The sequence below is a fragment of the Argentina silus genome (assembly GCF_951799395.1).
Source record: "Argentina silus genome assembly, chromosome: 11".
NCBI lineage: Eukaryota > Metazoa > Chordata > Actinopteri > Argentiniformes > Argentinidae > Argentina > Argentina silus.
Genome location: NC_139665.1, coordinates 9,785,668 through 9,812,701, shown reverse-complemented (window position 1 = coordinate 9,812,701; position 27,034 = coordinate 9,785,668). Strand labels below are relative to the sequence as shown.

The 27,034-nt window shown below is 42.0% G+C and overlaps 1 protein-coding gene across 1 annotated transcript in view; it reads right to left on the bottom strand.

The window, feature by feature from the left end:
* adamts7 (a disintegrin-like and metallopeptidase (reprolysin type) with thrombospondin type 1 motif, 7) overlaps positions 1-27,034 on the bottom strand; it is a gene marked incomplete at its 5' end in the record, with an annotated part of 85,287 nt that overhangs the window by 27,141 nt on the left and 31,112 nt on the right. The window contains 8 exons of the mRNA XM_083680584.1: positions 2,649-2,796; positions 9,824-10,068; positions 10,390-10,510; positions 12,322-12,455; positions 13,941-14,110; positions 15,630-15,775; positions 16,029-16,121; positions 22,666-22,810. Coding sequence (XP_083536710.1) covers positions 2,649-2,796; positions 9,824-10,068; positions 10,390-10,510; positions 12,322-12,455; positions 13,941-14,110; positions 15,630-15,775; positions 16,029-16,121; positions 22,666-22,810 — 1,202 coding nt within the window. The remainder of the gene's footprint in view (positions 1-2,648; positions 2,797-9,823; positions 10,069-10,389; positions 10,511-12,321; positions 12,456-13,940; positions 14,111-15,629; positions 15,776-16,028; positions 16,122-22,665; positions 22,811-27,034) is intronic.

Sequence of the window (27,034 nt, the reverse complement as noted above, 5' to 3'; positions counted from 1 at the left end):
CTAGGACAGCGCTGTCAAAGAGTTGGAAATACTTCTTGGGTGAAAACATTATGAAGAAACCTATTTTAGGGAGCCAGACAGCCGTGCTGCAAACAGATCGCCTTAGTCCCAGAGGCATACAGCCTTGTGTAACCCAAGGAGAATCAACACATGACATTGCCTTTGCTCTTGTTCCTCTGAAGTGCTATCTTTAGACACATGTCTAAGGGGCAAACCTTATAACCTTAACCCCAATTAACTAAAGCACATTATTGCTGTACATATGCAGTACATGTCACCTGCATTTGCCAACCAAATTACCATTGAACCGTCTCTTTCACAACATCAGGGTGAGTACAATTAAGAGAATCAGGAGATTGAGAGGCTACTTCTTGAGGAATCAAAGAATCAGGCCATCATGACTTGAGGAATCAAAGAATCAGGCCATCATGACTTGAGGAATCAAAGGATCAGGCCATCATGACTTGAGGAATCAAAGGATCATGGCATCTATCGTTTCCCTCTCTGGCTGGAGTGGCTGAGGGCTTCAGAAGGCTGTTAGAGTAAATGTGATTACTGAATTATTACACAGCAAAAGTATCTTTGAGAGTCATGTTCAAGAGGGATGCTAGTTGGGGTTTATTATTTCTCAGAATATTGTAGAAAAGATTACCATTACCACAGTTTTTTCATTTCATAATTTTTTTTGAAGGCGAGAACTTTAATGACTTGATTTTGCAACAATTTCTGATCAGAGGGACTGTATATAACAGACACTTCACTATTTCTGATTGCCAACTCAAGAAGCATTATAGTCAGCAAAGACTAGAGCAAGCATTTCCACACAGTTGGCTTTACAATAGAATTATCTGCCAACATTGTTTTCAAGCAAATATAGTGCTGGAGTTTAAAAGCATAATACTGTAATTTGGTAAGATTATTATGTAGAAAACGTAAGAAGAAAACATAGTTACAAGGGATTATCCTGTCTACTGTATCGTTGCATACTATGGAGTTGTGTAGGTTTGCAACATTAATATGTATTCCACAGGGACAAATCAAATGTAAGAAACTTTCATGGTAATCCTTTATAGTATAGAGGGAACATGATGATTTTGAAAAAGAGGCAGAGAATTTCATGTTCAAGTGTGTGAAGCCTGATATTGATCTGTCAAATGAAATTACCCTATTTGAGACTCACTTTTTTTGGTACAGTAGCACTTTCATTCACAGCCCGACCAGACTGCAATTGCAGTGTACTGTTACGTAAGGAATTCAGAGTCTGAATTGCAAATCACTAAATGATCCCTAACTTGTTTTTCGTTGTCATTCTTGACTTTCAAAGGGTACGTTTCATATCTAAATTGTCACCGAAATAATGACACTTGAAGATGATAATGCTTTGAATTGCGCCACCTCCTTTTATACCTTGTAAGCATATCCCTGCTGCTTGATGTTTGCAGGTTTTAACCGAGGAGATTTTCTCTGAATATTAATACTTTACCAGTCAATATCAGGTATGCTACGATTTTAGTAGGGTAAAATATCTGAAACGGGATTTTGTTAGCTATGGGTAGCTAGTACCAGCTAGCAACCAGCTGTAACATTGATTGGCTAGAAGGGCTGTCAGTCAACCACCAAAGATACACGCCTAGTCCTGAAGCAGTCTAAGCAGAGGAACATCGATAAATTAATTAAAGCTGATTTAATAAACTTTACTTTGAAGGTAAACTTCAAAATATGAGTTTGTGCTACATTGTTGTTACTCTGATATAACAAAAGCATAATACAGTCCGACTTTAAATCCTCAATCCAACCCCCAGCTGTGGAAATAGAAACAGGATTGTTCACCAGGCTTTAGGCACAGGGGTTGGATTGAGAATTTAATTCTATTAAGAATTTAAGTGGGTTCAAACTGCACCTTTCTAGAGGATAATGAGTGCGCGAGTCTTGTGAAGCAATGATGAGGCATGCATTTTAACTAGCTTTGGTGTCCTTCACTCCTCCTGCAATCCTAAAGGGATAGTTCACTATTTTACATTTGACTGATTTGGCCTCTTTTTTTGTTCCCCAATCACTCCCATAGATTTTTTTCTTAGCAGTGATTAAAATTAGCTCAAGTTAGAAGTGGCAATTTAAACAACTCTGAACCATGAATTAGGTTAATTCTTCCTTGCACAGAGAATACTTTTAAGGTAAGGAAACACTCCCCATTAAAGGGATAGTTCACAATTGCACACCTTATAGTCAGGGTGCAATTGTGAACTATCCCTTTAATGGGGAGAGTCACCAATCTCATAGATATTGTTTCACCACAATTCTGCTTTGTTTTGAGCAAAGTAGACGAAAACAAGTATCCCCAAACATGCAAAAAATGTTACAAATCTCAGTGGGCCAACAGTAGGCTAGATACCAGTCGATAACAGATACCATATACCATATATGCTATGTTTAAAATCAATAGGTGAGAATTATTCGAATGATCTGGAGATTTGGTTAGTAGGTGTAGTCCTGGGATAACAAGATGATAGATTCACCGACCCAAACTATTCACTCTATGTTTGGTCGTTATGTAAGCAATAGTCCAGTAAAATACACTGTAATGAACAACGTCTCTAGGTAAACATCAGTTGCAGTCAGCCAAATCAAACATTTGTGCAGTTTCTTACCTGTCCCACAGGTGGCGCTGCACTCTGTCCATGAGCCATACTTCCAGAAGAAATCTGTGATGGGAATGTCGTTGTCGGAATCCAAAATGGTTTCTCTACTGATGGTGTACTCATAGCGCACCCCTGGGTTGGTCTCCTGGAAGAGAAGCTAGAGAAAGTACAGAATTAGTAATCCAAGCAACGCGGGAGGGAATCTTCCATTGCTGAATTTCAATTTACCCAGATATTTTCCTAACTGGAGTTGAGTTTAAATAAAGTCTCTGTCCGAAATAGAATGAGAAATCACATTTCCACGTAATAATGGACCCGAACCCTGCCGGAAACAATTTATGTCATAGCCTGTCTGAGCATTGAGCAAGGTAAGTGGTAAGTACTATCTAAATGTATGAACGTTATAATACTGGACGCCCGAGGGGTGATTGAGGAATTGTCATTCGATGCATGTTTCCTGGAGAGTGTATTAAGAGTTTAACCCCTGGAGTCTGTCTCGCAGGCAGACACCCCGGGAATTGACTACTTACCTACGTGGTGCTGCATATGCGTATCTGTTTATCAATGATGTGTAGGAGGTGTGACTATGTCTGTGTGTGCGTACTACAATATGTGTGGTGGTGACTAATGTTTGTTTGTTAAGGAAATTGTGTTGGCTGGTGAATGAACCCACAGGGAGGCTGGTGGGCCTGGTCCTTCCTCACAGCATGGATTCTCCCTCCCAGCAAGCTCACCAGGGATTCAGAGTCATCAATGAGTCAGACAACCTATACCGGCAGACATCATCAATCACACACCCAATTTTCCCTCTCATTTTGGGAGTAACCCCCCCACACCCCACCCCCCCGACCTAAGCCTTACAGACAGCCTGGTACCAAAACATCCTTGCATGGGTCAACTTGGGACAGCAGTGCAGGGAGAGCTATTGCCAGCATACTTTTGGCTGTAAACATTCAACAGGAGGTGAATCCTAAGCTTGCACAGGCGGTAGCGATCACTCACAGCTGTATAATCCATAAAGGATGCGTCATGGCTGAGACCCTTCAGAAAGCCATTGTTTCACATTCCAAAATAAGCAACGCAACATTGAGCTGCCTGGATGGGAGCTTTGACTCTGAATTTGAAAGCAATATAAATCATAAAATACAGAAAGAAAATAGAATCAGAATAAGAATACAATTGGAGTACACAGGAAGTGTTGACTGTGGTCAAGAAGAAACAGCAACAACAAAACCATTGATCATTTAATGATCATGTCTCATCTGGCAGTCAAAGACTCAATCAAATGGGACACTGACTCTAGAGAAATGTAGCTGGGGAATAGAGCTGGCCTACTTCCTCTCTCAGTACAGTAGCTGGAACTGACTGGCGTGTTTTCAAGCAAGACACATGCACAATTTTGAGCATCACTTTGACACATGCCTCACTTTTTTGGAACATCCAAAACTATTCAAAGCATCTAGTATCAAACGGCATCTAGTATCAAATATAACAATATAATCAATCAAAACTACTGGAACAAGCCAAATCACAGCCATTACAAATATCAACAGTGTCAACTGTGTCAGCACCATGATTGTCTTAGCCCACTGTGCTAAAGCCCAGACCCTTGCAAATAGGGAGCTAACAGCATGCACGACTGGTTCACCAACCCATCTCCTCCACAGATCTACGGTGTAATATGGTGAAATTCAGTCAGCGTATTCTCCCAGTGGATCATATCTTGTGATGATAAAATGAACATGACTGAAAGTAAAAGTAAAAACACTGTGACATTTGTTGCCTGTTGGACCAAATTAAACAATCATAGCAAGTATGAACATTAATTTGTTTGAAGTCAAGGCAAAGTCACTTTGACACAAGGATCATTTCATGCAGAGTTTGAAGAGGCAAACACCGGCCCTGGTATCTCATTTGTTTTAATTAAGACATCTTGGGAATCAGAAATGGAATGGAATGCAGAGACTCCACAGGGGCAAAATGATCCATCACTTGACGCAGATGAAACTGAACATTTGACAGCAACTGTCAAGATATGCAGTTGCCTATGACAAATGATTGCCCTAAAGAACTGTCATTTGTCAGTCACATTGCAGAACAAAGCTTTATAGCTCCGAGCTACTTGTCTTTGTTTTTACCATCAATGGTGTTGGTGCTGATTCAATCATTGTTATTAGGATGAGCTATAATTGTCATCGTGTAGCGCAGAGTGGAGGCAAGGTTTGATGGTCATCTCAGGAAACTGAAAAACAAGACAGTGGTAATTCACCAGACACTACTATATTCTTACAGTCATCAGCTTTGCCTTTGTCTCTCTCTTTGTTTCTCAATGTGGATTCTGGGTAATCGACTGTGTTTTATGGATTTCACTCCAGCTGAGAATCGCTAAATGAATGAATGAATGAATGATTTTTACTCGACATATTTAAAGTACATATATTTGCCTCAGCCATTTAAGAACAACAATACACACATACCGAGGATTACTGACTTATTTCCATTGTGATCCTCGTTATAATCTAGTGTGCAGCAAGATCGGACAGCTAGGGCAAGACTGGCAATGCATTGAGCACCTCAAAGGCACTTTACATTCAATATGCAGTAATTACATATACTAGTAGATACAATATATACTGTAATATATCAACAAATACACAATCGCCTAGTCTAGACAAGGTCAGATCCAGAGATCTAACATGATCGCTCATTCCAAAGACACTAATTAGGAGGGGTGTGCCAATCTCGTTATACTCCTATCTGTTCTTGTGTCCGGTAATTAGGACTTGATAATCGCAATCGGATGATAGTTATAGCAGGAGTGTGATTTAAATAATGGAGGTGGTGTAGAATGCCACTGAGCTGAGGGCGCCTGTCACTAGTGCTCTTCCCAAATTGTTCTTCCCAGTTATTTAACGCATGGTTTATGCAAGTAGGACACAATCATGGCAGCAACCAAATTGCACTCATCTCCCATTCATTTACAGGACAGCTAAACTGGCCAAAGACTAATTATTTTCAGACAGTATTCATATTCAGAGAGAATCTCCTAGGTTAAAATCTTCCCACATCTAGTAGCAGGGAGATAAATTTTTTTGCTAATGTTCACTAGCTATTAGCTTAGCTAGTTGGTGAACTGTACTGTCTACATGGCTGTATCTTGTCTAGCCCCAATGGTTCCCATCGTATTGTTCATTCTTCTCTTACAGTACTATGGTCACAGACCCTTCCATGCGATTGGGTTCAGGGCTGACTGTCTACGGGTCGGTTCTGGTTCGGGTCTCTTCTCCTCCTGCCATCTTTCCCTTCCTCTCCTCTCCTCTCCTCTCCTCTCCTCTCCTCTCCTCTCCTCTCCTCTCCTCTCCTCTCCTCTCCTCTCCTCTCCTCTCCTCTCCCCTTCACCTCCCCTTTTCCTACCTGCCTGCTTTGCCCTATACCTCGGCCTCACACCCCTTCCCAAGGCTGGGGCTCCAGCACCTGTTCACAACCAGGGTAACAGTTTGCTCTAACTCGCTGGATCAAACATAGTCTTTTATGGCCACGCTACAGTCAGCCCGGGAGCTTTAGGTCCTCTTGGACCCTGCTGTACTCACCACATAGCATGTGATAGTATAGTTGTCCTTTGGGTGACCGCCACAGCTGGTCTATATTATCATTTAGTGCCTGATACAGAAAGGGAGGCTTTTAGATATGCAACTTCAAAGGTTTCTCATATAAGTTGGAAGGTTACTATATGCATGATTGCAACAGGTTGAGAGAGGGAAGACTCCCTCTCTCCAGGGGTATATAAATATGTATGATAAGTATTGATTTTGTCGAAGTATATTGATTTTGTTGTATGCTTTGTATGCTTCTCGTCCCGGCCGGTCCTTTAATAAATCTTGAATTGGATTCAAGTGGTTGTCGTTTCTTCTCCGCATCTTCATACCATCGAGACTCAGAAACCCTACAGTTTGAAGGATTCCGCTCAACGTATCCAACCCCACTTGCATTGAAAGACATTCTATTTGCCCTGTATTGCCTAATATACAGTACATGGCTTTTATGGCCGGCTCGTATTACATTATTGATGGATGGATGGTATATCGCTGTAATGTAGGTCTACCCTGCATGTGCCTCTAGTGTAACTCTGCCTTGAGACATTACCCATTAACGTTGACTGAAAGCAGCATCGTAATCAGTATTGTAGAAATGTAGATATCTTTGACAAAGAAAAATGGCTTAATTGTTATGCTAATGTTTTAAGGTACCTGATCAATTAAAATGGCTGAACTAAAATACATGCTCAATGGCATACAAACTGGTGTTCGAACGGCTGAGAAATTAGCCGATTTCTACCTCCACCACTGGTTGAGCGGCTACTGTATCAACACGCAATGCTGAAAATGACTCAATTAGACACAAACAACTGTAATAGATTGTAATTATACAAATAACTCAGTCATTATTAGACACAAACAATTGTAATAGATTGTAATTATACCAATAACTCAGTCATTAATAACCATTCATCATTAAACACAGTAAATAGTTTTACAGCTAGATCATCAATACTCATTTCTGGATAATTGCCATATCAACTACTAATGTATGCAAGTAAGTAATTTGTGATATTGTGTTTTGAATTATATCTGAAGTAGATCTTGTTTTCCCATTCCTCAAGCTATTGACTGAAAGTGGAAGCTTGTTACAGTGAAATGTGCTTGTCTGAGAGAGCTTAACAAAAGAGTCAGGTCGACACACTGTATATGAGCCTCAATTCTTCGTGGCATTGATTCCACAAGATGTTGCAATGTTCCTTTGAGATTCTGGTCAATGATGACATGATTGCATTACGCAATTCCTGCAGATTTTTCAGGGGCACTTTCAAGCTGTGAATCTCCCGTTCTACCACATCCCAAAGGTGTTCTATTGGATTCAGATCCAGTAACCAGGAAGGCCACTGAAGAACACTGAACTCATTGTCATATTCATGAAACCAGTTTGAGATTACTTTTGCTTTGTGACATGGTGCATTATCATGCTAAGTAGTGTAAGTAGCCATTAGAAGATGGGTAAATTGTGGCCTTGAAGGGATGCACATGGTTAGCAACATAACTCAAATAGGCTGTGGCATTCAAGCGGTGATTGATTGGTATTAACAGGCCCAATTGTGCCAAGAAAACAACACAAACTAAATTACACCACCTCCACCATGAGAAGGTGTACAGGTGTTCCTAATAAAGTGTTTATTGAGTGTATATATATGTATATATATATATAAATATATATATATATATAGAGAGAGAGAGACAGAGAGAGAGAGAGAGAGAGAGAGGGGTGGGGGGAGCAGGAAGGTACATTCAGAACAGGCTTGACACTAATGGTGATATAAAGCTGCAAGTCTAGAGACCATCTACCCAACAGTTGCTCTGAAAATATATTCATCTGGAAATGGACCCCAGAGAAAGAAAGAGAGAGAGAGAGAGAGAGAGAGAGAGAGAGAGAGAGAGAGAGAGAGAGAGAGAGAGAGAGAGAGAGAGAGATGCCTCTTGACACTCTTTGTGCCAGACTAGAGCTTCAACAACATATGCTGAATGTTCTGAATGTTGACTGCTTTCATTGTGTTACAGTTATACAGTATACCAGAGAAATTACTCTGTAATTTATGAGAAATACATTTGCACGGCTCCACCACAGGGGCACTAATGCTTCAGATCCCCACTGTGGGAGGGAGCCCTTTATGCGTCTGTCTGGTGTTGCCTGCCCCCCCGCCTGGCCTACATTGCTAATGAAGCCCACAGACACTTTCATGTGGTCTCAACAGAAGCTTTTGCGTCAAGTTCATAGCCCTGCTACCACATTTCCCAAGCATATTTTCTATAATTGATAAAAGAAGGGTCAATTCCAATCATGCCTAAACAAAGCCCAGGGTCTCTGTTGTCGCCACACTATGTGAAACACAAACTTCAGCTCACAAAAACTGTAATTCTCTGTTGTGGCATCAACAAAGGTCATTCCTGGTATTGTACAGTACTGTAGATGAAAAATGTATAGTAAAGTGGGATTCTTTCATGGTCAAGAACAAACAATTCTTGGAAACTGTAGCCACATTGGCACACAGGCTAGCCTCACGATTCCGCCTTTGATATGGCCATCCCTTTGAAATTGAGAGACTTCCATTCACCCTTGTGAACACTTACACTCCCAGCAGAACAAAGGCACATTTTAAGCTAGGAGCATACTTGGACTGAAATCAAACTTCTATAGGTTTGTAAGAACAACATGACGTAATTGCGAACAAAACAAACCGTTCCTTTGTTCGCCGTAGCTGCCGTTTGAATCGTGGCGTCCTGCGCAGACGAAATTTTGTGACTCGGCGAAGTCACCGCAGCCAAACTCCAGCCCACTACCATCTGTGATTTATGACGGGAGGGTTTTGTAGCGGCTGCTCCACCTCCATCATAAACAACATATTAGTCGTGCCCTCCTGTGCTAGCAGGCATAATAACAGTGCCAAGTCAGGGAGGTTTTAAACTAAATTAACAAGGATAATACACTTAATTTTAAACTTTATGTGAATAATTTAATTTAAGAAACAACTTTTTCTCCACTGTGATCGCTTCTGATCGCGTTTCATGCGAATTGGCTTCACATCATGTTTTGTTACAGAGTGCCACAAACAAACAAAAAATCCCTTAGGGGGATAAAGTCTATCTAAAGTCTATCTAATCTTTTGGTTTGGTATGAGTTTCCTTACGGAAAAAAACAAAACATAGGATCCAAGTACATTGGCCGAATTTGCGTATTGCAGTCTTGCTGGATTGGAGTGGTTTACTGTTGATACAAACTCAAAGAAACAACACAAATATGCCCTGCTACATTTGTGCCAAACTTGTAGAAACTTGGTTAGAACTGAGTTTGATAAAACCATGCCTCAGGCATTGGAGTAAATACTTCCTTATTATCCAGACACATCTTAGTAGCCACAACTTTTATACATAAAACAAGAGTCTGTTGCAAGTGTAGTTTTGAAGGGTACACATCTCTGCTGAGTGTGTATGTGTGCCTGCTTGTGTATGTGTCTCCGTATGTGTGTGTGTGTGTGTGTGTGTGTGTGTGTGTGTGTGTGTGTGTGTGTGTGTGTGTGTGTGTGTGTGTGTGTGTGTGTGTGTGTGTGTGCATGCTTGCGTATGTCAGCACCTTACCTGTATCCACACTGGCTCCAGGGTTGGTCCAGGGGAGGTCAGATTCTCCAAGTGGCCTGTCCTCTCATAGGTGAACACTGTCCCTGCTGCCTTGTAGTCCCCGTTCCATTGGATGGTCCAGCCACCATTCAGGAAGTACTTATCTGGATCGTCACTTCGGAGCGCCAGGAAATTCCCGGCCTCTGCCACCTCCTCGATGCGGATGTCCCGTGCTCCCTCAGGAATCAGCCCAATGTCCACATAGCCTGGGAGTCCAGGGAAACACTTAAAATCATATACCTATGTAATAACAATGTAGTCTACTCTCAGCTCCTCTCTCGTATCTAATTATGAATGTGACCTAGCTTGTTGCATTTAAATCCAATCACATAATATTTTAATACATAATAAAAAAAAAAATCTTATCCCTGTCCACAATATTTTGATGATTACAAGACTGAAAATCTTCAATGAAGAGGAGGGACTTTCTAGTGCACATAAGGGCTAGGGTCAGTTTTGTGCAGCTCATAATTGATATGTTTAGAATTCAGGTGAGCTGGTGCTAGATCAGTGTTAGGGTGTCATACCGAGCCCCTCGCTATCTTCAAACATTTTCTTCACTGTCTCACAGGTGGAGCCGTTGCCTTGGCAAACCCCACAGCGATCCTCCACCGCGTTGGAGTCGATCTGATAGTCACAGCCCACATTCTGAAATGGAGGGCAGATGATAACGTTCGATCTTTCAATCATGAATTACAATGTGCAGAATGTAGAGATACTGTACAGCATAAAGCAAGGTACTTTTGAGTAGTATTATATTTCTTAGGCCTGAAATCGAAAAGTGTAGGATGTTATGTTTCGCTTTGTTTTGGTGTACAAAACTTTGCTTTATTTTACTTAATATAGTTTTTTTTTCTATTATGATTCTAATTTGCTTGGATACAGCTGATTAGTAATGTATATGTATGCAGATGTGAAGGCTATTCTTTAGTTTCTTTGCTAGGGTATAATGTCTATGTAGGCTCACTAAAATGTACAGTGTAAGATGAAATTGTCTTATAAGCCCATATAGGCTGAACACCATGAAAGGTGCCATCCTGGTGTCAGTACAACAGCATGACAACTTGTAATGCCAAATCACACACCTGAATCATCTAATCGGGCTGACTAATCGCTAGTAGGGACAAGGTATGGCCTCCCCACGTGGCCATACCTTGTCCAGTAAACCCACGTGGCCATTCACTGATGGGGTGCTGGTGTCAGGTATCACATAGAATTTGAGGGTGTGGCAAACAGCAAGCTAACAGAATGGTCAGGTCTGAAAAAGCAATTCATTTTCTACTAAAAAAGTAATTCTTCTACTAAATCTGTCAGTTAGTACTACAAACAGGTACATTTACCAAAGTTAAAGTATGTAGATGGCCTGTTGTGTTAAAAGCTTAAAGATATTTATTTGTGTACCAGCTATTCAGCCAAGGGCTCTGTAGATAAAGACTGCAGTTTCCATCTCCATGGAAGCAATTGGTCCCATGCCTATGGTTGTCTCCTGGTAGGCAAAAGGCTGCACACTTAGGCCTACGTTGTCGCAACCCTCACAAGTATTTTATTTATAACCTGTTGGCACCTTAACTACCACCATTGCAGCTACCAAAAAACCCCAGATTGTCTCATTGCTAAAACACTTTTCTGGACTCTGGCATGGACTTATTTCAACTTTAGTTCCCCCAAAATTGCGGTATGAAAATATCTGATCAACTTTGTTTTTGGGGGTAAATCTTTCCTCTGGTAGCACGATGAACTTTCCTTTTAACCACAGATGTTTTGTGTTTAAATGTTGAAATCATTAAATCTTAATCCCTCTTCTTCTGCTCCTTAGATCATTTCATGGACAGGAGTAAACACCATGAGAAGTTCAATGTCAAAAGTGATGAGGGTTGCATAGAAAATGTAAATGAAAATAAAGGATGAGAGACTATGGACTGTAACATCAATATTTGATTAGCTTGCAAACAGACTAAATATTTAAGCATTTTCTGCCAGAACCAATTTAATAAAGCCTTACACAAAACTGTAGAACTGAAGATAACAATAACAAAATACTCCCTCTCCTCTACATCAAATCACCAAGCCAAAGCATCAGGCCTAATGTATATGATTACTGTCCACATTTAATCAGGGCTCAGAGCATGGATTGTCATTTTGGCTCAAGGTGATGGTCAAGGACAAGACAGCATTGTGGGAGATAATGACTGTTTTCCCCCAGGAAATGCAATTTCATACAAAATGTCAAACATTCAAAGCATATTCGGCAGAGAAAACATGCAGCAAGCTGAGTAAATAATGCACACTTTCAATGAAGTCCCCAAGCAGTACAATTGTGGGTCTCAAACAAGAGCGTCAACAAGAAAAACTTGAGACGAGGCTGCAGAGTTTGCTGAACTTTCATTTTAGGGACGAAAGAGGAAGAAGAGACACTTTTCAAGAATGTTTGATGCGTAGAAGGTGTTGCTCTACAGTACCTTACAGATGCCGTTAACGCACACGTCTCGGCTCAAGCTGCCTTCGTAGCACTGAGTCCCGTCAATAACGGCGTCCAACATCCTCTCAGAGAAATATTCAACCAGAGGGCGGCAGTGCAGCTCACAAGGGTTCACTTGGAAAAAAGAAAGGGGGGTGCAGGGGCGGTTGAAAATCATGCCACCCAAAGTAATTTATCCATTATCAAAACAATAGTACTCTGCAGATCATGGACACTGTGTAGGTTTAGGGCTGCAACTATTGAGTATTTTGGTAATACAGTATTCTGTCGATTATTCTGACGATTAATCGAGTAATAAATTAAAATAGAAAAGATACTCTTAGAACACGAAAAAGAGTTGGTGTGCTGTAATGTACAGTACAGATACTGGTTTCCTAGTAGACAGTTTCTATATGAGAAGGCATCATTCATGCGTATCCTTACTGTATCTGACCACAGAGGTCAATTTATGGTTTTTAATATTTTTTGATAATTCACAGGGTTGTAAATAAATCCCTTTGTAATTTTGGGCACATTTGATCCAAGTCTGAAATAATAATATTATCTGGTGTCAAGTTGTGGTGTCAGGGTAATGGTCTAGCCACTAGCGGGTCAACTTAGTCCAGGATTGTACCCCCAGGTGAGTGCCTACTGTGAATAAGCACCATAAGCATTTTACCACTTTCTGAGAGGAATTCCTGATCTGTATTCTATTTGGTTACATTTCAAGGGTTTGTCTATATATTCCAATTGACATGACATTGATCTGTTTAGTTTCTCATGTTTACATTGATCAGACTATGATAACTGGTTGGATTATCAGACTATGATAAGGGTCAAGGTTAAGTTACTAGCTTGAGAGCTTTTGTAGAGCTAGTATCCTACTGTACTTCCTCTACCAGCATCTGTACTAGGCTATACGGTTACATGTTGATGTATGTAATACTGTTATGATGTATCCCCCAGAACCCGAGGTACTTGGTTGGAGAGCAATAAATAGCAACCCCTTTGATCAAAGGGTCTATGCAGCGAGGAAACCAAGCAGCCAGTAAAACAACAATAACACACAACGCAGAGTGGCTAGCTAACCATAAAGCCTACAGTAGAGACAGTACCCCATTACTGTGGGGCGGGTTAACAAACAGTTTCTTCTCAGGTGTCTACAGTGTTTGGGACTGAGTTAAAATATTGGAACATTCTACTATGGTCTACGTTAACTACTACAATATATGACAACGTTTGGTGGACTATTATTACATGTACCGCCATGGTCTAGTTCTATCAGCGCTACACTGACTATCTTGTACAGTAGACATTGTTCTTCATCAAAATGACAAATGAGGTTGTTTTCTGAGTTTGGAAGATGAGATTGTTTTCTGAGTTTGGAATGAACCAGCTATGCTGTACCTTTATTCCAAACCTGCATGAAATTGCCACCGCCCTCGCATGGACACTCCACAACCAAAGGTTGGCGAATGGGATGTCACAACAATAATGGAGAGTGATACATTTTTGCGTTAGCGCCACTTGTTTGCCCGACTGTGAGGAGGTCTTACGATTGGGACGGCTAAAATGTATAAAGAGTATTTGAGGTCAGGGAGCGTCCAGTGTGATGCTCACCTCTGTTGTTGACCTGCACCCACTTGTAGAACTTGCCTTTGTAAGGCATGGTGTTGAAATTGCTACACTGGATGTGTCTGAAGGTGGGCTGGCCGTGTGGGCAGGGTGTGCTGTTACAAATCCTGTAGCGACGACGCTCGCCCAGACAGTACTTCCCGCCGTACTTAGGACTGGAGGGGTTTGGGGAAGGAGAGAGAGAGAGAGAGAGAGAGACAAGCATAATATTTTCTTCTACAAGCAGTGTGAGACTTTTAAGTGATTATGTCTTAGTCTTAAAGTGAGGCCGTAAAGGGGCAATCTGGGATTCAACAACAACAACAACAACAACAAAGCGTTAATAAGGCATTAATAAGTTCTATTCTTCTTCTATATATATATTTAAAATCCAAAAGTACTGGGGAAGTACATACTTCTTTTATAATATGAACAAATAATCACATTTCATCAGAAGACAGAAAAAGGTTATGCTCTTAGCTATAAAAGCTTGCAATTATACTATAATTATACTAGCTGTAATCAGTGGCCAATTCCTCTTAGAAATGTTCATGTGCTTCAAGCTGTCCTCCAGTGAATTCTCCAGGCCAATTTCATGGAAAAGGGAAGGTAAACACTACCATTAATACAAAATGGTCAACATCTTGTTATCAGGGTCCGGGCTGCAGAGCCGCTAAAAGTCTTTCTAAAGAATGAACAGTTTTACTACAGGCTAAAATTCAGGCCCAGCCTCCCACTGAGAGGTAGGTGGATGAATAATGTGAAAGATAATTAGAGTTCTGTCCTCCCATTTCTCCTCCATGGTCAGGAAATGGTATGCAACCCTGATACAGAAGACAGAAGGGCGTGGAGTAGTCCCTAGGCACTGATCTAGGTTCAGCTTGCCCTCCCCATATCCTAACCCTAAACATCAGGGAGAAAACACACAACTGGCCCAAGATCAGCACCGAGGGGCAATTTCAACCCACTCCAATATAGATGCTTCACATGCATTAATCAACTGAGTGGTACTTCACTCAGACCTATTATCAATTCCATGTATTTCAAGGATGTACAAATGTATCTGAATTAGCTTGTAAACAGAGCAGCAAAATTTGACTGAGAGAGCTGAAGCTTCAATCAGATTTCAAGATGTGTACATGCCTGGCATTCAATGATATTCATTGATATTAAATCTCAACACAAATACATGGGAAGATAAGTAAGTAAGGCTTTAGTCACATGGAGATGCTGTATATTCTCGGTATCCAGTTAGCGAGATGATTCTCAGAAATGTATCATACATAGATCAAGCTGTTCCATGGCCTACGAGGGGCACGGCCAAAGGCAGTTGGCGTATGCTGAGCATGTGTGGTGCCACTGGCCTATCTGATATACAGTATGTGCTGTGCACAGTGCCACTATGTCTGTCTTGGGTTACTTCAAAACATGCTAGTGTTGTCAGATTCAACGCTAAGAATGGAGTGAAGGTGCATGTCACTGATTGGAGGGACAAAATAGTACATCCAATATGGCTGCTGGTATACTACCACACACTTTTCTATAGCTGTGTCCATCCTACAAATCCAAATTAATGAGATGAATGTTTTCTCTCTCATTAGAGGACAACTTTATTTAAAAACAAACGTATTTGACTTATAGAAAATGAATCCCTTTTTAAAAATATGTTGAAAAAAATGAAACGTTTAAACTTACACTGGGTTGACACAGTCCCTCTGGGCATTCTGCACCCCCGCCCCACAGGTTCGGGAGCAGGCGGACCACTCACTCCATGGCGCCCAGCCCCCTTTCACATTCTGAGGTCGGTACCCGTACGCCACACACTCCCCGTCGAAACACCACTGACACACACACACACATTTCACATACAGTATCTTACTTGGGTCCTGGTTTGGTTCAACATAAAAACATGCTACAGTACAACAAAGGACTCAAAATGAAGTAGAAAAGATTTCAAAAATATTTCACAGGTTAAACAGATCCCAATGTTGTCATTGATACCGATTAAATCATTCTTCTCACAATCCAGGGGTGCATACAGAAAAGAACACCAAGGAGCCATAGTACCATATACACTGTAATCCCCAGACTCACCTTGTCTTCTCCACACTTGGTCCCATCCACTGCTCCATCTAGCTTGGAGTGGCAGGTAGTTCCCACTGTGCACCACAATGTACTGCACACGTTCTACAGAGAGGGACAAAGAGACCCTGTGACTTCCTGTATGTATCTCCTATAGTACTGGAGTTGGGTAATTCTAATTCACAGTCTTTCTTGCTACAGGGAGGGACAGAGAGATCTGGTGACGTCCAGCCAGAAACAATTGATTCAGGATCAGTTCATCCTACATCATTCCATACATTAACCATGATGAATTGAATGTTGAAAGTGGCCTGATTACAGTTTACATTATCTTTGTGGGTTTACACTTCACAGCACTGCCGATTTCATTGAATAGAACTCTAAATGGCATTATTTGCGGCAGTAATTGCACTCTACACATGAAGCAAAACCATTAAAGTCTGACGTTGTTTCCTGCTAACCACAGTGTCTATGTCCCTCACTTGACAATGTAACAGATAACACACATCCAGAAATGAAACATTCTGACATTCAAAGCAATCAGTATCTGATTAATCGAGTTACTGTATTTCCTCAGAGACTGAGCTCAACCACGGAATAGGAAGAGCAAACATTACAGCAGTTGAAATGCAGCAGCGAGGATTATGAATGTTGTCTTAAGTCTCTGCAGAACCAATGCATGAGCCTTCTGTGAAATAGTACCTTCTGGTCAAAAGCCCCGAACTGCAATTTCCCTCAGTGCTACCTCAAAACTCTATGCATGTGTTTAGCCTTGAAGCGCTTTCCTTCAAAAAGCCTTCCACGCTGTCACACTGAAAATGTGTGAATAATGAACATTTTATAACAATGAAGCTAAGCTATGTTCTGAAAGTATACTGAAATTAATTGCGTCTTGGTTTGAGGTTTGACACGTGTTTGCTAGCATTCCTCATTAGGTTCCATGGTGGTTCTCTGTGGCTCAGTTGGTGGAGCATGGCGCTAACGCTAAAGTAATGGCCCCGCTGGGACCATATATACTGAAAAATGTATGCACTTGCTGCAGTGTAAGTCGCTTTGGATAAAAGCGTCAGCTAAATGACATATATTATATTATATTACAATGAGCCCGTCCTCTTTGATTTCTACCTCCACCAGCCTCACCTGTCACATTCATACAGCATATGAGACTAAGCTTCAACCCACAACCACTGAACCACTGGACCCACATGTGGCCACTCGCAACATTCACAGGAATGTGTTCTTCCGGATTCGCCTAGTTAAATAAAGGTTAAATAAACAAATAAATGAATAACTCCTATCTCCAAATCTACTCTGCTACACTCCACCACGGACGGAAATGGCTTGGGCAAACACAAGTGAGTGGCCTTAACCTTTGACTGTGAAATGGGATTGACCCCACACAGCAGCCGGACTGTTCAGCATTTATCTGTAGACTGGAGTCATGTCATACATTCATATCATGGAGATGATAGCCTGTGTCAAAGCACTTAGAGGTGTCTCTGGTGAGTGTGTGTGTGTGTGTGTGTGTATGTGTTTGTGTGTCTGTGTGTGTGTGTATGTGTGTGTGTGTGTGTCTGTGTGTGTGTGTGTGTGTGTGTGTGTGTGTGTGTGGCTGTGGAGGGTCTAATTCTATTAGTGAGCCCTCCTACGGCCTGACCTGAGGTCAGAGACAGTGAGCCTAGTCTGGCGTCCCAGCACATTGATAACAACCAGCTGCTGACAGGAAAGATGTGTTGGGAACCTCCTAACAGCTTCTCTGGAGAGAGAGATAGTTTGTGAATGGCGAATGGAATTTGATAATTTAGTCAGCTGGCTAGCTGTTTTCTATGTGTGTGTATATATTTGTGTGTGTGCGTGCGTGCGTGCATGCGTGCGGCCAGATCCAAGCTGCAACCACCTGCCCCCTCGATCCTATCCCATCCCCCTTTCTCCAATCCATCTCCAAAGACCTCCTTCCATTCCTTACCACCTTAATCAATTCCTCTCTATCCACAGGATCTGTCCCAGATTCCTTCAAGACAGCCAGAGTCAAGCCTCTTCTCAAGAAACCAACTCTTGACCCGTCTGCTGTTCATAACTACAGACTGGTATCCCTTCTCTCCTTCTTATCTCAAACCCTTGAACATACTGTCTCTAACCAACTGTCTAACTACCTCCTTCAGAACAACCTCCTTGACCCTTACCAATCCAGCTTTAAGGCTGGGCACTCGACTGAGACTGCTCTCCTTGCTCTCACAGAGGCCCTCCACTCTGCTTGAGCTTCCTCCCTCTCCTCTGTTCTCATTCTTCTGGACCTGTCTGCTGCATTCGACACAGTAAACCACCCGATCCTTCTCTCCACCCTCTCAGAATTGGCCATCTCTGGCTCTGCACTCTCCTGGTTTGCATCATAGCTGGCCGATTGCTCTTACCAGGTGACGTGGAGAGCCCTCCACGAGCCCTCACCAATGGGGTCCCCCCAGGGCTCTGTCCCTTACTGTTCTCCCTCTATACCAAATCTCTTGGCTCGGTAATTTCCTCACATGGTTTCTCCTACCACAGCTACGCAGATGACACTCAACTCTTTCTCTCTTTCCCCCCTTCTGACTCACAGATGGCAACACGTGTCTCTGCGTGTCTTGCAGACATTTCTGCTTGGATGTCAGCCCAGGACCTCAAGCTCAACCTTAACAAGACTGAGCTGCTCTTCCTCCCAGGGAAAGCCTGCCTTCTCCAAGACTTCTCCATCACAGTAGAGTTCTCTACTGTGATGGAGAAGTCTTGGAGAAGGCAGTAGAGAACTCTACTGTGACCTCCTCCCATACAGCCAAGAACCTTGGGGTGATCCTTGACAATCACTTATCCTGTGTGGCAAACATCACAGCGACAGCACGCTCCTGTAGATTTTTCCTCTATAACATCAGAAGGATACGTCCATTCCTCACCAGAGAAGCAGTACAACTTTTGGTCCAAACATTTGTGATCTCTCGCCTTGACTACTGCAACGCACTCTTGGCCGGTCTCCCCGCCTCCACCATCAGGCCTCTGCAGCTCATCCAGAACGCTGCCGTCCGTGTGGTGTTCAATCTCCCCAAATTCTACCTCCCATAAATGTAAAAAAAAATGTTAAATGTGTGTGTGTGCATACAAGTATATGTGTGTATGGAGAATGTGATAAGAGCCCAAAGTTGGATTTGAGGCTTTATCGGACTGGGGTGATAAGAGATTGGGATGATGGACATGTTGTTACTTTTGGGTGACATTTTTGGTGAATGACTAACGGCCATTTTGTTGTCTGTGGAGAGCAGAATCGTGAGGAGGGATCTGATCTTGACGATAACACAGTGTGTGTGTGTGTGTGGGTCCGTGTGTGGGTCATGTGCATGTTTGGACCAATCTGACATATTTATTTTTCAATTACTCAGCAACAGCTTCTCTAGAGAAAGAGCTGGTTTGTTCTCCTTCACATAACACTGTAGAGATGGCGACTGGAATTTGATCATTTACTCAGCTGGCTAGCTGTTTTCTGTGTGTGTGTATGTGTGTGTGTGTGTGTGTGCGTACAAGTGTATGTGTTTGGAGAATGTGATAAGAGCCCAAAGGTCAATTTGAGGCTTTATTGGACTGGGGTGATAAGAGATTAGGATGATGGACCTGTTTGTTGTTACTCTCGGTGACATTTTTGATGAATGACTAGCGGCCATTTTGTTGTCTGTGGAGAGCAGAATCGTGAGGAGGGATCTGATCTTGACGATAGCACGGTGTGAAGTTGAGCGAGTTGTGTGTGTGTGCTAGCATAGTGTGCCATTAAGCACATAGTGTGTGTGTGTGTTTGTTCGTGTGCATGTTTGGACCGATCTGATGCCCTTCTTTTTCAATTACTCAGCAAATTCAGTGATTGATAATAAGAACCCATTGGCTGGTTTATTCCTGTCAGGACTGGTTATCAAAATGCAGATAAAACTAGAAATGAAAGGAATAGAAGGTCACGGTATGAACAACAGTTCTGCAGTCTCTCTATATATGTGTGAGAGCACTGTGGACAATTCTATGACTCATGTATGATTCCATTGAAATGTTGCTATTCAATTTGGGGATCTTCAAGCCTGACAGTGTGAGTGTGTGTATGTGTGTGTGTGCAGATTTCATCATGCTGGTATCAGAGCTGAAAATATAATAGTGGTTGTACTTGAAGGTCATAATCGTGGGTAATCTATACCATGCAGAGGCATCCATCTTTTCAAAGGCATCCATCATTTGATCTTAGACACTCTAGCAGTGCATCTGCCTAAAATATTCATCTTCTATTCGGCAATTAGTGTGTTATATATGAGATACTGTTCTGCATGGTGTGAAGGATAACCCCCTAATTGAGAATTCACAGCTCTTTAATGAGCAACTAAATGTCATCTTGTGTAAGGGTTGGATCTTAACTTAAGAGTGTATGTGCCTCAGAGACATTTTGGGGTAAATCATGCGTTGGTGTGAATATGATCAAATGTGACTTATGCACACAGAGTCTAATTCTCCTATATAGGCTTGGGAATATTTTGGTTGGGGATTGTTTACAAACACACGGAGCAAGAGAACATGCAACAACCTACCAACCACGACCTCCAAGAAAGCAGGAAACCAAGGGAAATTGGATTCCCTAATGACATTCAGATGTCCTGCCTTGGTCCTGAACATAGGGCAGCAAAAGGGTTTGGCAGAGTGGGTTGTATGTCTACCCCAGTTTTTACTGCCCTTATGGGCTTCCTATAAACCACTGGACACGGAACAGCTAATGTTATTCATGGAGAGGCTTGTAGAAACACTGTTTGTGTGTGGTCTCTCTATCCCTCTATTTCTCCTGCTGCCTCTCTCTCTCTCTCTCTCTCTCACACACATACACACGCACGCACACGCACACACACACACACACACACACACACACACACACACACACACACACACACACGAATGCAACTCACCACCAGCGGAAATCTGTGACCTCTGGTGTGACTGTTTGCGCCAAACAAGCTTAGCACAGGAGCAGGAGAAATCAGAGCAACTTTAGAGACAAGATCATGTTCACAGTCCCCTTTGTGATCTTCATGTACAGGTGATCGAGAGTATACCCTAATTCAACCGACACCACCTACATTGAGTTAGACACCACCTGTGTAAACACTACTGGAGGGAGGTGTGAAACCAGTAAGTGAGTACAGCCCTGTCACCCCCATCCTGCTGACTTCACTGGATACTTCCTCAATGAGCTCAAATTATGAGCTCAGAGCTCAGCGCTCAGCGCTCGGCTTGTTAATCATCTGTCCTCCCCACCGTTTCACACCAGTGGAAGCTGGAACTGTTTAAGCTGTGACGGTTTACAAGCACTAGATACGCCATGCAGCCCTTTTTTTTGACGGAGCAACGGGTGTAATTCCAGCTCGCTAATCGCTGTAATACCAGAAGTGTAGTGATGAATGGAAATACATTCTCCCAGCTAGGTTACAGCCTGAGATTTCCTCTCCTGAAGCCTGTCGGTTGTGAGTTTGTCTTCCTGGTTTTGCTGTCGTGTCCTGGTAATTCAAGCAAATCACTCCATTTCCCCTAACCACACACATATGTGGCCCTTTGGAGTCTGTAAAAACCGTTACAGTTAACAAGGGGGAGAGCTTCAATCAAGCAAAAAGTGAGGTGTCGGGGTGTGTGTGTGTGTGTGTGTGTGTGTGTGTGTGTGTACTGTATGAATAGCAGGGAGAGCGTAGTACACTAATATATTAGAGCACGGCAATCAGGTCTCACCAGCCCATTACATTCTTATCGAATGGGTAAATATATTTTAAGAAATGAAAAAAAGGTTCTATTTAAATCAATTTCCAAATAAATTAACTGCATTCACTCAACGTGTTTCTTTCATTCGATAAAAGGTGTGTACTCGGGCCATGCTTACAGACCTGCGTTTGTAGGTAAGGGGGGGAAGAGGAAACCAGGGAAATAATATGGTGTCAGATTAGTGGCGAATGTATGAGCACAAGCTCGATGGCGCTGTCGAGCAAGAAACTTGCTCATCGAGCGAGCATAAATTATATCGAGCGCACACAGGCAGTGTTGGGCTCAAATAAACTTGAGAGCTTGCAAGTCTGACGTTGAGCAAGCTGAAAATCATTGCAGCACGCAATGAATAACAAACAAACATACTTCATGTGGACTCTACAGGTTGTTTTGAAAGTATGTGAAAATGGTATGTGTTTTAATATATGTGTTTTATGTGTTTTAATAATACCAATTAAAATGAACGTAGACTCTACGTGGATTGAGAAGCAGTCATGTCCGATAATCAATAAAGCCCCCAGGTAATGCTTCTAACCACCCTATCGTTTTATAAATTCATGCTGATCCTATGCGGCCTAGAACAGCTTGCACATGTGTTGCTCCTGGTTTTAAGCTTTTTTATTCTATTCCTCATTTTATAATCTAAACTTTAACCTGCTGCTGCCTCTACATTTTTAATGAAGAACACTCCTTTCATTCCAAGAAGAGGTTTTACTGCGAGAGGCATCGGCCAGCTTCTTCAGTGTGTATGCACCCATGTTTGTCTGTGTGTGTGTGTGTGTGTGTGTGTGTGTGTGTGTGTGTGTGTGTGTGTGTGTGCGTGCGTGTGTGTGAGACAAGGCTGAAGGCTTACATCCACGTCGTCACAGAGCAGGGATGCGGAGCCGTACTGCAGACGACACTGGTGAGCAGCGTTGTAGAGGACCCCGGGGGCAAGAGCGCTCAAGGCCAGCGGCTCTCGAACAGGGGGGTCATCCAGGCACCAGCCCCAGCCTCGACTGTAGGGTACAACCACAGGGTGGTCAGAGAGAGAGAGACACACACACACACACACACACACACACACACACACACACACATACAGTAGACACACACACACACACACACACACACACACACACACACACACACATACATACATACATACATACATACATACAGTAGACACACACACACCCACACACATACACACATACACGCACACACACACACACACACACACACTAATGCATTGGACAGTGCACACAATGGCCATTTACATACCATACAGTATGAGTGCACACACAGACATACTGTTTATTCTATCATTTGTGCAGATGGAATGTGAATTACCATAACACCAGTGGGACTAACATGATGGAGATGACAGTGACAGAGATGAAAAGGCCTCTATGTTGCAGAGCTGACAGGGTGGTAAGTGGTAGGGGTGAGAGAGCTGCACTGTGGGACGTGGCAGATGCAGGCCATCACCGTCAATCCATTAGAATGCACCCACGCACGCACGCACGCACACACGCACGCACTCACACACACACACACACACACACACACACACACACATACACTCACACACACACACACACACACACACACATACACTCACACACACACACACACACACACACACACTCGACATCCAGCCTGTTTCAAGATGAAAGGTGCTCAGATACTTGGCATCCACGTAATGGATTTGTCATGTAGGATGCTATCCTCTCACCTTGACTGTGGATGTGAAAGAGGAGTTGCGAATGAACGTATGAATTCAAGCTTGGTAGCGATCCAGAGAAAATTCTGTCAAGTTTTCAAAAACAGTCGGTGCCTTTTAGTCCTGCATGTTGCTTCCCTATCATCATTCCGTCTTCAGAGAGATCTCTTGCGCTCCAGTCCTCTGTGATCTTGCTATGTGTCATGGACTTTCCTACATAAACCAATGTTGTTCTTTGAGGAAGCTATATATGTTTTTATTTAGATCAATAAAGTATAGTTACTTAACACTTCATTAGGAACACTATACTAATACTGGGTAGGGCCTCCCTTTGCTCTCAAAACAGCCTCAATTCTTCGTTGATTCCACAAGATAGGATGCTCACTTTCACTGGCATTTCATGAAGTTTCTGCAATTGTAACAATATACTTGTTTTGTGTGTCATGGACTTTCCCACATAATACAATGTTGTTCTTTGAAGAAGCTATATATGTTATTATTTAGATAAAGTATATGCATATTGTATATGTAATTTGGGTCGATTTCATGGTGCAAACGACTTATTGCACCGTATAAAACTAGAGATAAGTCCTTCAGTTTGACTAATGGGATCCAAATTCCCTGTAGGAGGTTTTGGAAACCTGGCAACCCTTTAATTATAAGGAATTAATTTTGTATGAGTATGCATAATTCTCCACTTTCATGTCGGACGGGTCGAGGCTAATATATGAGGCTAAATCCCCTGAATACTGACATGGCGCAAGTTGAAAGGCAATGCTGGTTGAGAAGATGAGGTCAACACACAGCAAACAGGAAAAAACCTTCAGCGACTCAGCTGTGCTTCAGTGCTGCTTTCATTTATATCCTTGGCAGGCAAGTGTTACTCTGATATTGCTTTTCTCAGTTTGAAGTACATTGTTCGTACAGGCAGAGGTTCCGGCCTAAAGGTCCATCACTAAAGTATTGCTCCCTCTTGGCCAGAGCTCTCTTAGAAAAACTAGATTTGTATTTGAATTAGAATAACAGTGTTCGATGGAAAGGATAAGCAAATACCGGTGGGAAAGGAGACATACATTTGACTGAATTCCATATAACATGCCTGTAGTTAATGCAATCAAGCAACAAAGGAAAAGACTAGGGATCAGCTAACCCAATGGGTCACTAACAACATTACCAGCCTGTTAACAGCTAAATTGCAGTAACTTTACGTTTCGGTAATGGCCCGAGTATAACCCACTACCCTGGTAACAATGTATCCTACTTGCAACAAAGATAAGGGCTTTGATTAAACCAAGTCTGTGGAGCTGTTTTGACACCTGTTTGAGTAGATTTAGTTTGCGTGTGGAAGAATCAAAGCGTATAATGTGCCCCGCATGTAGCATTTCATGCCAAGCTGTGTACAGTAGCTGCCTCAGAGCTACTGAAGCAAGCCCACTAATTATCATTATGCACACACACATCCTATCAAGAAATGTTCCCTTGGAAAAGTTGGAAATGTAATTTGAATTAAGTGCTTCACGTAGCCTACTAAAGCTCATGTAGCCATCATAAGTTTACTTGGAATTTGGATATCTTAACTTGGCATGACACAGTTCGTTCAATAAAGGTCAGGAATGGTTATCAACCAATGAATTCAAAAGGGACAGCTGTGAATTTGTCGGCATGTTGGGTTTACATAAGCCGAAATGATCTAAAACCAATTGAGATCTAAAATATGTATTGAAAGAATATGAGTTGGTTGTGTTTGCTTCGTGTCACGCCTCCGTCCATAACAGCTGGTTTGTGTTTTCCAAGATGAGTTCAAGCCAACTGTATGCGTATCAGATATCAAACTTATATCATATTTATATGTGTATGATGATTTCTTCGCTTCACTTGGCTCTGAAACTGCAATATGATCACAGAGGTAAGCAGAACAGCACCATCAAGACAGCCTTCTGAATAATGTACAGTACAAAACTGGGAGGGCTCGGTAATCAGCACTGGGTTCTGATCTGAAACCTCAGCCCTCAGACATCCGAGTGGAACATAAAGTAGCACTAACATTCACAGATCAAATTACTTATATTCATTCCTAACTCCATTCTACGAATATTGTCTTGACATGGTATGCACCAGCTTTTGTATTTTTCTTTCTTATTTTCAAAAGCGCTTTGAAAACTGCTTCAATGAAGAGTGCTATGTTAATAAAGTAATTACTAATTATCACAGTATTATAAACATGGCTTGCAGTAAAGTTGAGCCCAATTAATTTTGCAGGAATACTCCATCATTACTTGACAACAGTTGTTCGTTCAATTCATTGATTAATCACAAGCTCAGAATATTATGTCCCTGTAGGCCTTGATTTGTAGCATTTTACCTGGTAGGACGAACAGAGTGGACTTAACAATGCTGTCATGATATCAAGGAACCCAATGACTCACCATGATGGATTATGACAGTGATAATGATGCCAACGGTTTCTTTGTGGTGAGAAATGGGCCTTCAAACTGGGACTGAGATGTTATCCATTGGAATGGCTGCTTCACAGTGACAACATTTTAATTAATTTAATTAATTTAAATGTAGTGAATTCATTACATTTTAATACAAATGACACATTTCCCTACCATCAAGAGGGTATTGCGATTGGCCAGATTTCTCCAATACATTAAATGCTTTTCAGTGAACTTCCTGGATTGAATGAGTTCAAAGAGAAGTGATTAACTTAACCTTAATCTCACGTTGCCAAACTCTGTCATCTAGCATTCACTTTGCGCAAAGGGGAAGACGTAGAGATCGAGGCTAGCTGAAACCCTACCCAGTCTACAATGTCAAAAGGTAACATTGACGCTGAGAAGATCGGAAGAAATAATATAATAGTCAACATGTTCAGTTCATCTGGAGGAGCTATCAGGTGGCTTTGGCCAGCTGCACTGAACAGCTGCAGAGAAAATCACAACAAGTCTCATACGTAGGACGGGGGGATTCTCTCAGAGCTGAACAAGTGGCTGGGTCACTGTAAGAGGAAGCTAAATGTAACCATTGGGCCTTTTAAGCACTTGACTAGCTAGCTAACCATGTGAATAGCATGTGCTAGCGTCATTTAGTAATTAATGTACAGTATGCATCCTACAATAACAATTAATAGGCTAGTTATCCACCACTAACATTGCCATCATTTAATCTTATTCATGCTAACTTTGATTGAATGGGTTCATCAAAGGACAACTCTATTTCACTCTCGCATGGGTTGTCTTCTGAAAGAAGGAAGGTCGAGGTCTCTTTAGTCTGAACGTGTTAACAGCTGTCTGACCTAGATAGACTTCCTGCTTAGTCAGATTTCACTAACATAGAAGCTAATTGTTATGCGCAAATCTAATAATAAAGCACATGGGGTGATATAATATTGACCACTATGCAACAGCAATTAAAATGTTCTCCATGACTGACTCTGTGACTGCATGGGGTCCACTGAAAAGAGGTTCAGAGGGACACCAGCGCTTCAGAGATGAAAGCTTCCAGGAAAACTTTA